General features: G+C 33.7%; 3 protein-coding genes across 3 annotated transcripts; 1 reads left to right on the forward strand and 2 right to left on the reverse strand.

Annotated features, from left to right (window-relative positions):
• Nucleotides 1-1016: 1016 nt before the first annotated feature.
• LOC111014332 (plant/protein) lies at nt 1017-2017 on the reverse strand. Its single transcript, XM_022289019.2, has one exon. The coding sequence runs from the start codon at nt 1866-1868 to the stop codon at nt 1257-1259; it is 612 nt and encodes a 203-aa protein (XP_022144711.1). The 5' UTR covers nt 1869-2017; the 3' UTR covers nt 1017-1256.
• Nucleotides 2018-3795: 1778 nt separating this feature from the next.
• On the forward strand, nt 3796-6577 carry LOC111014277 (protein PSK SIMULATOR 1-like). Its single transcript, XM_022288944.2, has 2 exons — nt 3796-4983; nt 5665-6577. The coding sequence occupies exons 1-2, from the start codon at nt 4107-4109 to the stop codon at nt 6369-6371; spliced, it is 1584 nt and encodes a 527-aa protein (XP_022144636.1). The 5' UTR covers nt 3796-4106; the 3' UTR covers nt 6372-6577.
• A 399-nt stretch (nt 6578-6976) lies between these two features.
• Nucleotides 6977-10618, reverse strand: CYP76G1 (cytochrome P450, family 76, subfamily G, polypeptide 1). The gene is made up of 2 exons (XM_088124286.1): nt 9610-10618; nt 6977-7725 (listed from the first exon to the last, which is right to left on the reverse strand). Exons 1-2 carry the CDS (start codon nt 10504-10506, stop codon nt 7093-7095), a joined length of 1530 nt encoding a protein of 509 aa, XP_087980412.1. The 5' UTR covers nt 10507-10618; the 3' UTR covers nt 6977-7092.
• Nucleotides 10619-12572: the final 1954 nt, after the last annotated feature.

The raw sequence follows: 12572 nt of genomic DNA on the forward strand, positions 1-12572 counted from the left end.
GGGTTTATTTTCCCCAAAAAGCTCTCCTTAATATGACTATATGAGAGAGAGGGAGAAATTTTAGGTAATTTTGAAGCCATTTTAGTTTTCATGTATCAAGGAAAATGATTTTTATTTCAAGTAAAATAGTATTTATAGAATGACCAATATTATGCATAAATATTAAATGAACACTATCTTTCTTAATCTTCACCTAATTCCAGAGTTCTCAACATTCCACAACACCCAATTATACATTCGATACAAACAGATGATAAAAATCAGAATTCCTAATTATTCTCCAAGCCCACGTGGAAGCCGTCCCCCTTAATGTTTAGCTATAGAATCATTTGGTCTAGTTTAAATGGTCACTCCATCTTTTTAAATTTTCTAAACGTGATCGGATGGATAAACATGACGATTTTAAAATATCGTGGAGTTCTTCCCTTTGGTAGCATTACACCAAGATCTTTTCTTCATGTAACGGTGTTCATGCAATGACCCTCCAATAACATTATGAACGTCATGATATTGAAGTTATAACTACATTTAGTGTTAATACCACGGTGTTTATCTTTAACGTCATGATTATGAACGTCATAATCATAAAAAAAAAAAAGAAAAAGAAAAAGAGGGTTGAAAACACGACTTTTTTCTTTTCCTTTTGGGTTTATTGTAAAATATTTCATGAACTATATAATAACAAAAGAAAATATTGGAACCGGGAGAGAGAGAGAAGAGTGAGCAGTGGCATTACAAAATGCAAATACACAAAATACAAATCAAACTCTTTATTTATTATTTATTATATTATTCTTTAGCTCAACGGAAAAAAAAAAAAAAGAAGTGTCTTAATTAATTCTCAAAAGCAATCAATTCTTGTCTCGAGTTAATGGGCCCAAGAGAGCCCAAATCAATTCTCGTCTCAAGTTAATGGGCCAAATGAGCCCAAATTAGACGCTGAGTTTGAGCCCACGCAAATGGATTAACAACCTTTAAAAGGTCTTAAGAGACACGTTAATTCAGACAAAGGAAGATGAAATAATGTTGAAAACTTTAAACCATTTGAATATCTACAACAGCTCCCGATTATAAAGCGAGCACTGTGACCCTTTTTCTCGAAATAAAAAGAAAAAAAAAGTGATTTATTTTATCATATTTTCAAATTTTACTTTCTTTGCTCTTTTTTTTTTAACAAAAGTAAAAATGGAAAACCCTAAACACACAGCTAAATGCAAATTACAGAAACTCAAATAAAAGAGGGTTTCATTTCATATTCATTGCAATTGAAGCTGAGGATCGATCTCCACTCTCGAAACCCCCTCTCTCGCCGCCGCAGCCTTCGGCACCTCCACCTCTCCGATCACCGCCTCCTCATCGACGAAGTTCGGATCCTTCTCGTCGATCGCGGCCGGCGTCGGCGACAACTGGTTCTCTATGGCACCACCGGGGCCCTCCCAAGTGTACTTCCCTCCGCGGCCAGATTTCGGCGGCGGTTGGCCGATTCCGCTCCGGCCGTCGGCGGGATGCCGATCCAGGCGCTGAACTCCCTTATCGATCAGCTTCTTCTCCACGTATTTGACGGTGTCGATGCTGTGAGTGTGGAGGTCCGTCTTCTCCACTCTCTTCTTCCCCTCCTCGTCGCGGCTCTCCGCTCGAATCGTTACCTTCTCCTTCCTGCTGTCGTCGGTCGGCTTCATGTTTCTGCACACGGAAATTGGAATCGGAGAATCGGAGAATTTGAACTGAAATCTGAGGTTTGTTTCGCCGGAATTTATGGTGAGTAAGGGGAACGGAGGTCTAGGGCCTAAATAGGGGTATTTTGTGAACTGGAAGATACTGGAAGGGCATGGCAGCGGTGGTGCTAGAACTTTCTGACACCTCTTCATCCACGTTTTCTTTTGGCATGCATTATCAATTCTAATATCTTTTTTTATATTTTCTTCAAATTTCTAATTTTGATAATTTCAAAATATTTTATTATTATTGTTTTTTTTTTAATTTGAACTTCGACCGCTAGGAAGGTAAGAAATATTTTGACCATTGAATCATGTGTTTACTATTATTTTGTTACGTTAAATGACTTATGTTATACTATATATATATATATATATATATATATATATATCTAAATCATTATATTACCATACACGCTTGAAGTCATGAATTAAATTGGACATTTTGAAAATTTAGTGATCAAAATAGAACAAATCTAAAGGTGTGTTTCATCATAATAATGATCAATTTTGCAAAGTTCGGACCTAGATGAGATCGATGAACCCAAGAACTTGTATAGAGAGAGTAAAAAACCCTAATGCTCAAGTCAGTTTTGGTTCGATCTATTGTTCGAGAGAGAATAGTTTTGGGTATTTGAAAAATAAAGTGCAACTTGAAGAGCAATTATCGTCCTGTAATTTACGACGTGTTGTTGAAAAAAGGGTTGAGTGGTTTTGTAGTACAGCTCATTCTTGACTGAGCTATAATTTGAGCTGAAGTGTTCCGTGGTCGAGCTATAAATCAAGATCGAGGTATTCTATGGCCGAACTATCTTTTAAGGTCGAGGCATGGCTTAAAATGAGTTCTCATACAGTTTTCAAGGTGGAAATAGAGTTGAAATTTAGGTTGTTACAAAATATATATATATATATATATATATATATATATATTGTAGTTATTTAGTCTCTATATCTAAATTTATTTAGGGTGCAGGTTTTTTGTTTTGTTTTGTTTTTTTCGAGTACAACCAGAACAACTAAAATTAAGAAATAGAAGTAGAGTGTTTAATGTGTGAAATTTCTGAAGGCCAGTAGAATATTTGTATGCCAATATTTAATTACATCTAAAATAATATCCACTAAATATTTAATTACATCTAAAATAATATTAACTGATTTATTTTTATATATATATATATATATATATTATATTTTACGGTTTTAGTTTTAAAAAAAATGAGATGAGTTTATAACATGATGTAATATAGGATAGTTTTAATCTTTTTCAATGTAATTCTACATTTTTAAGTTTCAAATTCATAATTTGAAAACCTTGAATTTTTAGAATTTCCACTGTTCGGAAAACAATTTTTGAAAACATCTGTCAAACACCTAGTCAGTGAATTTAGTTTCAAAATTTCAAATTTAGTTCATCAACTCTCGACCAGTCTTAAAAATAGTTTCTATCATCAGTTTGGGGTTACTTTCGAAAAAGGAAAAAAAAAATAGTCCCTGTAGGCCTCCCCTCTAACTATCAAATGATATATACCCAATGTATGAACAGATACTATGTACAAAGTTTATTAAAAGTAGTTGAACTAAATTTAGACATTTGAAAGTAAAGTAAATCTCAAATCTTAAGGGCCAAAATGATATTTCAAATTGTTTTTGTTATTTTTTATTTAAATTACAAGTTTAGTCTCTGAACTTTGTAAGTCTGTATCTAATAGATCTCTAGGCTTGATTTTTAAACTTTGAAATCATCTAATAAATCCTTGAACTTTCAAATTTGTATCTAATAAGTTATTGACATATTCAAACATTTTCAAAATTAACCAATTGATTAGACATAATATTGAATTTTGTATCTAGATTTGTGAATTAAAAAAAGGATGGCCGAATAAATGTTAGAGAAACTATTAGATACTCTTAAAAGTACACAAAAACTTGAAAGCCGAGTAACCCTAAGATGCATACCAATGTCGTTTTTAGTCTTCTACTTAAAAAAAATTAGGCTTGTTTTTGTGAAATTTCATTACCTTTGATGAAAATATATTTGAATTAATACCCAAATTGCAAAAACAGAAACAATTTTTTTAGAACTTTTTGGCAAGTGTGAAGGGTCACAAGACAAGAAGTCATAAAGGAGGAAGAATATGCTTCCCTCTTCCAACATCATTGTTCATAGCAAACAACGAAAATGAATCAAATTTCAAAACCCATTGGATTCGGAAACGATGGAATTTCCAAAGCTCATTCTCTCTCCGATCTGTCGTTTCTGGTTTTTGGCTTTTGGCTTTTACCAGTTTCGTCCTTCTCATCTCGAGCCGTCGCGTTCATTTTGAGGTCAATTTTCCTCAAATCTCATATATTTATTTGCAGAACTAATTCGAAACCCATCGGCCGGAAAATATGGCAAAGGAGTGGAGAAAAACCAGAAGTTCAAGTTTCCGGTGGATTCCCCTGAAGATTGTGCCGCCGGAGCCGGAATCGGCGGGGATCGGTTTCTTGGCGTTCGAAATCTCAGTTCTAATGTCAAAGCTTGTTCAACTATGGAATCAATTAGAAGATACCGAATTCACGAGAGTGAAAGAACAAATCTCAAATTCAACAGGAATCAAAAAGCTAATCTCAGACGACGATCGATTTCTAACGGAACTTTTCCTCAATGAAATCGTCCGAGATCTTCAATACGTCGCGAGATCGATCGCGAGATTCGCGACCAAATGTTCAGATCCTGTTCTTCACGAATTCGAGAAATTCGTTAGGGATCCGGTGAAGAACCATTTCGATTGGTTCGGATGGCAATACAGATGGAAGAAAATGGAGAGAAGAGTGAAGAAAATGGAGAGATTCGTTGCGTTAACGGCGGAGCTGTCGCGGGAGATGGAAATTCTGGCGGAGGTTGAACGGAATATCAAGAGAACAACCGCCATTTTCGCCTTCGGCGGCGGCGGGGGGGAATCTTTTAAGTTCAGGAAGAAAGTGAAGTGGCACCGCCGCCATGTGCAGAGCTTGAAATTGGTGACGCCGTGGAACAGAGGATTCGATTATATTCTCAGACTTTTTATGAGATCGATCATCACTGTTGTGGAGAGAATCAAAATTGTGTTTGGGGTTAAGGAAATTCGCCGGCCGCCGTCTGTGGAGAGTGAGAAATCCGCCGCCGGCCACCGGCTTGCTTCCGGAGAATTTAACGAAATGATGTTTGGTTTGAAGAATTTCTTGAGGCTGCCTTCGGAGCCGCCATTAATGAAGCTTGCAGATGTTAAATCCTCAGTAATATCAGGTAAATTTGATCTTTTATGAAGGAATATGTTAAAATTATATACATTCGAAAATGTTAAAATAATTAATGATCAGTTTAATTACTTGCATGAAGAAATTTAGAGAATAAATTAAGTTGGAAAAATTTTATAATTTTCCTCCAAAAACTTTAAAGAGTTAGACATAGATTTCTGTTTTAATGCGCTTAAAATTTTTTCTTTATGCCAATTTCAACTAATATTATGTCGTATAAATTTATTATTTAAATAATTTTGACATAGAAATGTATATATAATTGAAAATGTCATAAGTAGAAAAGAATTCAATCCTATCTTTTTTTTTCCCTATTAAATCAGTCAATTAAATTAATTATTTTCTTAATTTTTCCTTATTAAATTAATTATTGTTTTTGAAAACCCCTAATTAATTTTGGTAATCCAGAGAAGTTTTAAAAAATAAAGAATTAAGATAAAATGATGTTGTTTACTTTGTTTTGATGTTTGCATTAATTTGATTTCTTTTTTAACTTTCAACTAAATTTTTTATTATTTTAATATAAAACTATTTTAGAGACTGGTATTAATATAAATCATATATATTAGCCAAAAATTTATGCTAATATATCAAATGTAATTTTTTTTTTTAAAAAAGAACAATTTTAATTTTTTTTTTATTATTCAATACTTCCTCCTTTTAATGGCAGAGGGCAAAAAGGTCGGCCAATTCACACACTTCAGATCATTTAAAGACTGCAAGGGCGGCGGAATCGATTCTCCGCCACACGACGGCCGGCGAATACGTAAAACGACGTCGTTGAATCTGAAAAACAGAGTGGAAAACAGAGCATCCTCACCCTCACGAATCAACGGCGGCAATTATTCAATTTCATCATTCTTCTCCACAGAAAACTTATCAACCCCACCTCCGTCCTCCCTTGCCGGCGCCGGATTATCCATTCACTATGCCAAAATCGTGATTCTAATCGAGAAATCAGCGTCGGCGCCACACCTGATCGGCGCCGACGACAGGGACGAGCTCTTCAACATGTTGCCGGCAACGATTAGAACGGCTCTCAGATCGCGGCTCCGATCGGCGGCGAAAGTCCGGCCCCCGTCGCTGTACGATCCGGTCGTTGCGGCGGAGTGGAAATCGGCGGTGGCAAAAATTTTGCAGTGGCTGGCTCCGATGGCGCATGATACGGAGACGTGGGATTCGGAGCAGAGCTTCGAGAAGCCTCTCGCCGGCGCCGGCGCCGGCGAATCAAGATCGCACGTGCTGCTGCTGCAGACCCTTCATTATGCAGATAGGGAGAAGACGGAGGGCGCCATTGTTGAGCTGTTAGTGGCTTTGAGCAATATTTGCAGTTCAAGTGAAGTTTGTGAGGAGATTTTCGAATCCACTTGGAGCTGAAGCTCGCCGGAGTTATTTCTGTGGGAATGATGAGTTTTCCGATTCTAAAGTTTATGCTTTATGATTCGGACTTTTATGAATCCTAGAAGATGGGGGATTATGGAATTTAATAAGAGTTAATTAGCATGTAGCTTAATAAATAGATTTCAAAAGGTTTAGTATGGATTTAGGACTTGATTTCGAGATAAAAAAATTTAAAATTAAAATTAATTGAGTCTTGAACTTTTGACGTAGTCTAAAAATAGATCCATTTAATGGGCTTAACTAATTTCCCCAAGCCCAACAAAGTGGAACCCAACCCAAGACGCAACCAATACCTTATACAAGCCACAATGCATCACTTCATAGTTCATAGTAGTAAAACTAAAATAATGCAAAATATCTCTAAATTACTGAAAATATGAAATTATATATTAACTAAAGTGATTTAAAACTTGTCGGATGTTATGGATACAAATCTTATACATGATTTCCACGATAAATATGGAAATGAAATTGAAGATTCGACTTCTAGAGAAGAAAGAAGATATCTTAACTGTTGAACTACTAATATTATTTTATTGATGATTTAGGTAATAGAAAATAAATAAATACCTATTATTTCACTGAATAAACATTGTATTAAAAAGTTTAACATTGAAAGCAAAAAGTTTACATTTTCCTTTTTATCTTCTATTAATACAAAAGGGAAAGTTACAACTTACAATTTAGTTTTATTTCACTAGAAACGACGTCGTTTAGGAGGTACTGGAACGGCCACAAGAGGAACCGCCTTTCTAAGAGTAATCCCCATTTGCTCCGACATGTCCATCTCCTCCGGCGTAGCTCCGTCCGGCAGAGCCCAATCAAACGCCAAAATCAACGAGCCCAAAGCCATCGGAAGCACCCGCGCCGCCAGCGGCACCGCCGGGCACATGCGGCGGCCGGAGCCGAACGGAAGAAAGTCATAATGCTGGCCTTTAAAATCCTTGCCGCCGCCCCCGCCGGGCTCCAAGAATCTCTCCGGCGAGAACACGGAAGAGTCTCTCCAGTTGGTGGGGTCCCGGCCGATGGCCCAGACGTTGACGAGGACTTGGGTCTCCGCCGGAATCCGGTAGCCGAGGAGGGTGCAGGGCTTGAGGGCCATGCGGGGGAAGAGGAAGGGCAGCGGCGGGTGGAGGCGGAGCGTCTCCTTCACGACGGCAGCCAGATAAGGGAGGCTTTGGAGGTGGCTTTCTTCAAGGCTATTTTCCGGCGGGATTGCGTTTCGTAGCTCCGTTTGGAGTTTCTTCATCGCCGCCGGGTTGTGGAGGAGCTCCGCCATCGCCCACTCTAGTGTACTGGTCGTCGTGTCCGTCCCCGCCGTGAACATCTCCTGAAAAGAAACAAAAACAAAAATTAAAAAAAGAAAATTACTTAAATATCCTTGTGAGTAAATAAGTAACTTACTCTTGCCACCATATTATCCAACGAGAGACAAATGCTAAAACAAAGTAATTTTTTTTAAATAATAAATTTTCAAATATTTATACAGGTAATTGTTCTGTAAAATTGAATATATATATATATATATATATATATATATATATATATTTGACTTCCTAGTAAATTAATTTTTGTAAGACTGATCCTTAACTGACAAAGTTGTGTAATTGGTTAATTTTATACCAAAGTTAGATATTTAATAATTTTTTTAGTACAATATGTGGAGCGGATCGAACTCACTTAGAGATATATGAATTTAAACTATAAATTTAATGATATAAATGTTGAATTTTAACCAAATAAATCTATAAATTTAGTGGAATAAAAGAAACACCTTAAAAGTTTAAAAGCTGAAAAAAAAAAGCTCAAAAGCTAAGGAACTTTTTGAAATATAAACTAAGACTAAATGACATAGTAGTTTATTATATATATTTTTTTAGTTTTAAATAAATACAATCATAAAAGTAGAGAAACTACCGAACTTATAATTTAAAGTATTTTCAAATACTATGTTTTAATTTTCTTAAAGTAAATACAACTATTTAATAACTTTTTAAATCATCAGCTTTGTTTAAATAAAATTTATTACTTATTTTCTTTTGGTTCATAAAATTTTAAATATTTACTATTTTGTATAAAAAGCATTATTTTTTAGTTTTAATGAGTATTTAATAGACTATTATTTGTTATTTAAGTAAATAGATTGAAACTTAAGTGTACAAAACTAGACATGGAGCTTAAAATTTAAATTTTTGTTAAATGATTACTAAAAAATTAATGATAAGGACTAAAATCAAGAAGATGCCAAATAAACATGAAACTGTAATTTCTAGATTATTACAACAATACTCCAAATTACTTTTTTAAAACACAATAGGTATGATTTAAAATATTTGGAACCGACCACCAAAATAATAAATAAAAATAATACGAACAAAGAAAACATAAATCCGATTCTACATACACCTACTTCTCATAATTTGTTCCAACGATACAATAAAGTAATAATTAAAAAAAAGAAAAAAAAAACAGTACGTTAGGATCATTTTTATTTTTCCAAAAATAGCATATATTATATGATTTCTTAAACGTAGCACGTGAGATACACCATCCCTCACATTCTTTAAGTACATTCCTTATAGATTTAATTTATCTATTTTATTCACTGGATTTAAAAAGATTTTCAATTATAATTCTTTAAACTTTAAAAATGCTTATTTCAATTTATAAAAGCGTGTTTAGTTGATATGGTTTGAGAGCATAAATCTAAAAATAATAAATTCAACGAAAAACTTAAATGTATTATATATTTTAGATATGTGTTTGATAGCAGATTTAAAAATTAAATATAAATTAAAAAATTATTTTGGTAATATATTTGTAAATCCAGTAGCACGACTAATTCAATCTAAAATATTATTAATTAATTTATTAACAATATGTTATAAATTTTGTAGAACTATTATTTTAGAACATTATATAATTTATAATATATTTATTTCACGTATTTTAATTTTAACAAAAATGAAATGAAGTCTATGATATTTATAAAAAGTTTTATATTCGAACTTTTTAAAATCTCAAATGGAGACACTAAAAACATGAAAAAAAATGTTTTCAGAATTAAAAAAAAAACAAATACGTATAGAAAACAAGCTATATTTATTTCTAAATTTTTAAAAAGTGTTTTATTTTTAGTCCTAAACTTTAAATAAGAAAGTATTTGATTTTTGATCATGGAGTGAAAAAAGGAATTAAATGAATATTGGCTTACGAAGACGATAACGTTAATGATCCAGGAAGAGAAAGAAGAGGGCTGTTCTTCGCCGTCGCCGCGAAATTCCAAAAGCACATCTAAATAATCCTTTTTCCCTCTCCGGCCATCTTCCCCGGCCAATAATCTCTCTCCGATGAACTCACCGGCGATTTCGAACGCCTTGTTCACATGAAACTGCGTTTTCCTCCTAATCCCCTGCGGATCCACCCGCCGGAAAAACGGCAAAAAATCCGCCACGTTCGGTTTTCCGGCCGTCTCCATCACCTTCCTCGCGTGGTAGTAAAATTCGTTTCCTCTCTTCGAATTGGGGTTCAAAAGATCTCTCGAAAATATCAGGTTTCCGATTAAATTGAAGCTCATTACGAAGATTAATTTTCCCACGTCGATTCCACACGCGCCGCCGCCGCTGCTCTCCTCCATGAACCGCAGCATCGCGTCAATGCACCGCCGCCGGACGTTCTGAGTGGCGTCCAGGCGGCGCGTGACGAAGAACTCCGTCGTGAGTAAACGCCTTAGCATTCGCCAGTGTGGCCCGTGCTGGGACGCGATCACGGAGCCTTCCGTGCCGTGGTCCCCCCTCATTGCCTCGTAGATCTTCCGCCCCGCGAGCGGCGCGTCGTGGTTCTTGAACATCTCACGCGCCGCCTCGCTTGATGAGATCACCACCGTGCTCATGGATCCGAGGTGGAGGCTCATGATTGGGCCGTACTTCGCGGCGAGTTTAGTGAACGACTCGTGAGCGGACCAGCCGAGTTGGGGCAAGTTTCCGACCACCGGCCAACGCGGCGGCCCCGGCGGAAGCTGCCCCGTCTCCTCCGCCGCTCCACGGCGGCGCCAGACCCATAAAGCCCACAGAAAAGACACTAAAATAAACCCTGCAATTTCAATCTCCATAGCTTCAAATTCAATGAATTATTAGTAAGAAACGTATAAGAATAATCTCATCTCTCTGGTTTTGTAGTTCTTGCCAATTCACTAATTTATAGTAACTTCAAGTGTTCCCTCCACCATGTCAACGCCGGTAGCCGGTAAATGGTCGTCCTATTTGGGTTGTTCAGTCTAAAATAAAATTCGTCCTCACTAGTGAGCAACATCAGTCTTTATGTGATCACTATTAAAAAATTGCTCTTTATTAAAAAAAATATATATTTACTTTTACATTTCTCCCTTGGTTGTAGAAATTTTTTTAAAAATGTTTGGGATGTGTTAAATTTACATATTGCCAATATTTATATAATTTACATATTCATAGATTTATTTTATTAATTTAATTATTTTTTGTATTAATTTTTATATGTTATTTTGTAGAAAAATTAATTCATATTAAATTAATATAAATTTCATCTTCAACTTTAATATTTTTCCAAAAAGACAATTATATAATTTGTGTTATCGTGCATGAAGTTTATTTATACAAAATATCACATGTATATTAATTGTAAAAAAAAATGTTGCTTTACAATTATATATTTATGATAATAAATATTATTAATAATATAATTTTTTCAAAATATTAAAAATATTGAGATATTATTTAATTTAATTGCAGTTTATTGCATAAAGTTGTTTGCTGGGCCACGAATACATCAATTTATTTAAATTATAAATTTAAAAATAAAATAAATAATTTTTTGTGGTAAAAATTGATGAAAGAAAATATATAGGAAAAAAATGAAGGGTAAAAATGAAAAGAGCGGATGCTCTTGACACAACACTCTTGAAAAATTATATTTCAAAAGGACATCGAAAACTCGTTAGATACCTCTCGTATGAACTTTTTAGGATATCCACAAGATGTCCGTATAGAAGTTCTGATGTCGTTCCATGGGAATTTTAGATTCCTAAGAAACTAACGTCCCTCATGAATGATGAGAATTATAATCGTTTTTCTAAAATAAAATAAGGTAGACTTTTTATTATGTGTAAAATAGAACTAGTCAATCATGAGTAACACATGCTCTACTTTATATAGAATAGTACTTGCTTACGTATTTAAGAATGAATTTCTCATGTAGTTTATTTGTAAAGGGTTAAATAATATTAGTTAGACAAAGATTTACTTTATCTATATTATCTATTAAATGGGATGGAACTAAATATTTTGGGTATAGACCTATATAATTTTATTTTTAATTTAAATCTTAGTCCATGGACTTTAAAAATATTTATTTAAATATTTAAAATTTAGAACTTTCAAAATGTATACTTGAGTTTCTCAATTAATTTTTTTTATCATTACATTTATTTTATTTTAAACCATATACTAACATGTATTTACTCTAGTATAGCTAAACTGATTAAATATTATCTTAAATAAATATTCAAATCCTCACTCCCAGGTTATTGACTAAAAACTATAGCTTAGTATGTATATCAAACGTGTTAATGTTTTGTCATTTGTGAACCTATATTCAAGCTATATAGGTCGGAGGCAATTATTAGGTAAGTAGATATTACGTGACAAAATAATATAGAGAAATCATCGTGAATGACATAAAATAAATATGTACTTATGCAAATATCATTACTTAAAAAAAAAGTCACTAATTAGTTTCATGTAATTGTATAAATTTACAATTTATTCTCTTTTGTAATATTTTTTAATTACTTCAATAATATAAAAGACCAAAATTATATTTTTTTTCTTTATTAAAAAAAACTAATTAATTTTTCTTTAACAAAATAACTCTTTTGAAATCTCATGAACTAAATTAAATAAAATGAAATTTAAACATTTTCTTCTGTATGAACACAATTCTCTTTTTCACTAACGACCGTTTGTGCGAGCTCCACTTATTTAATTTTTTGTTCTGATATATTTTTTAGTCTTAAATTAATTAATAACATCTACTTATTTTATTAGATAAAATATAAATAGATCAGTATAAATAAACTCCGTGTGCAGTTTTTTCCTTCATTTTTTGCAGTGGTTCTTTTATTTGTTAATTCTTTATTTTTGA

This window comes from Momordica charantia (assembly GCF_013281855.1).
Source record: "Momordica charantia cultivar OHB3-1 chromosome 5 unlocalized genomic scaffold, Mcharantia_2.0 BLBB01000005.1, whole genome shotgun sequence".
Classification (NCBI taxonomy): domain Eukaryota; kingdom Viridiplantae; phylum Streptophyta; class Magnoliopsida; order Cucurbitales; family Cucurbitaceae; genus Momordica; species Momordica charantia.

Excerpts from the sequence above, each read along its gene's own strand:
- LOC111014332 (XM_022289019.2), bottom strand. The coding sequence starts at position 1,868 with ATGAAGAGGTGTCAGAAAGTTCTAGCACCACCGCTGCCATGCCCTTCC.
- LOC111014277 (XM_022288944.2), top strand. The coding sequence starts at position 4,107 with ATGGCAAAGGAGTGGAGAAAAACCAGAAGTTCAAGTTTCCGGTGGATT. Across the intron at positions 4,984-5,664 it reads TAAATCCTCAGTAATATCAG|AGGGCAAAAAGGTCGGCCAA; the intron begins GTAAATTTGATC and ends TTTTAATGGCAG.
- CYP76G1 (XM_088124286.1), bottom strand. The coding sequence starts at position 10,506 with ATGGAGATTGAAATTGCAGGGTTTATTTTAGTGTCTTTTCTGTGGGCT. Across the intron at positions 7,726-9,609 it reads TCATTAACGTTATCGTCTTC|GAGATGTTCACGGCGGGGAC; the intron begins GTAAGCCAATAT and ends GTTTCTTTTCAG.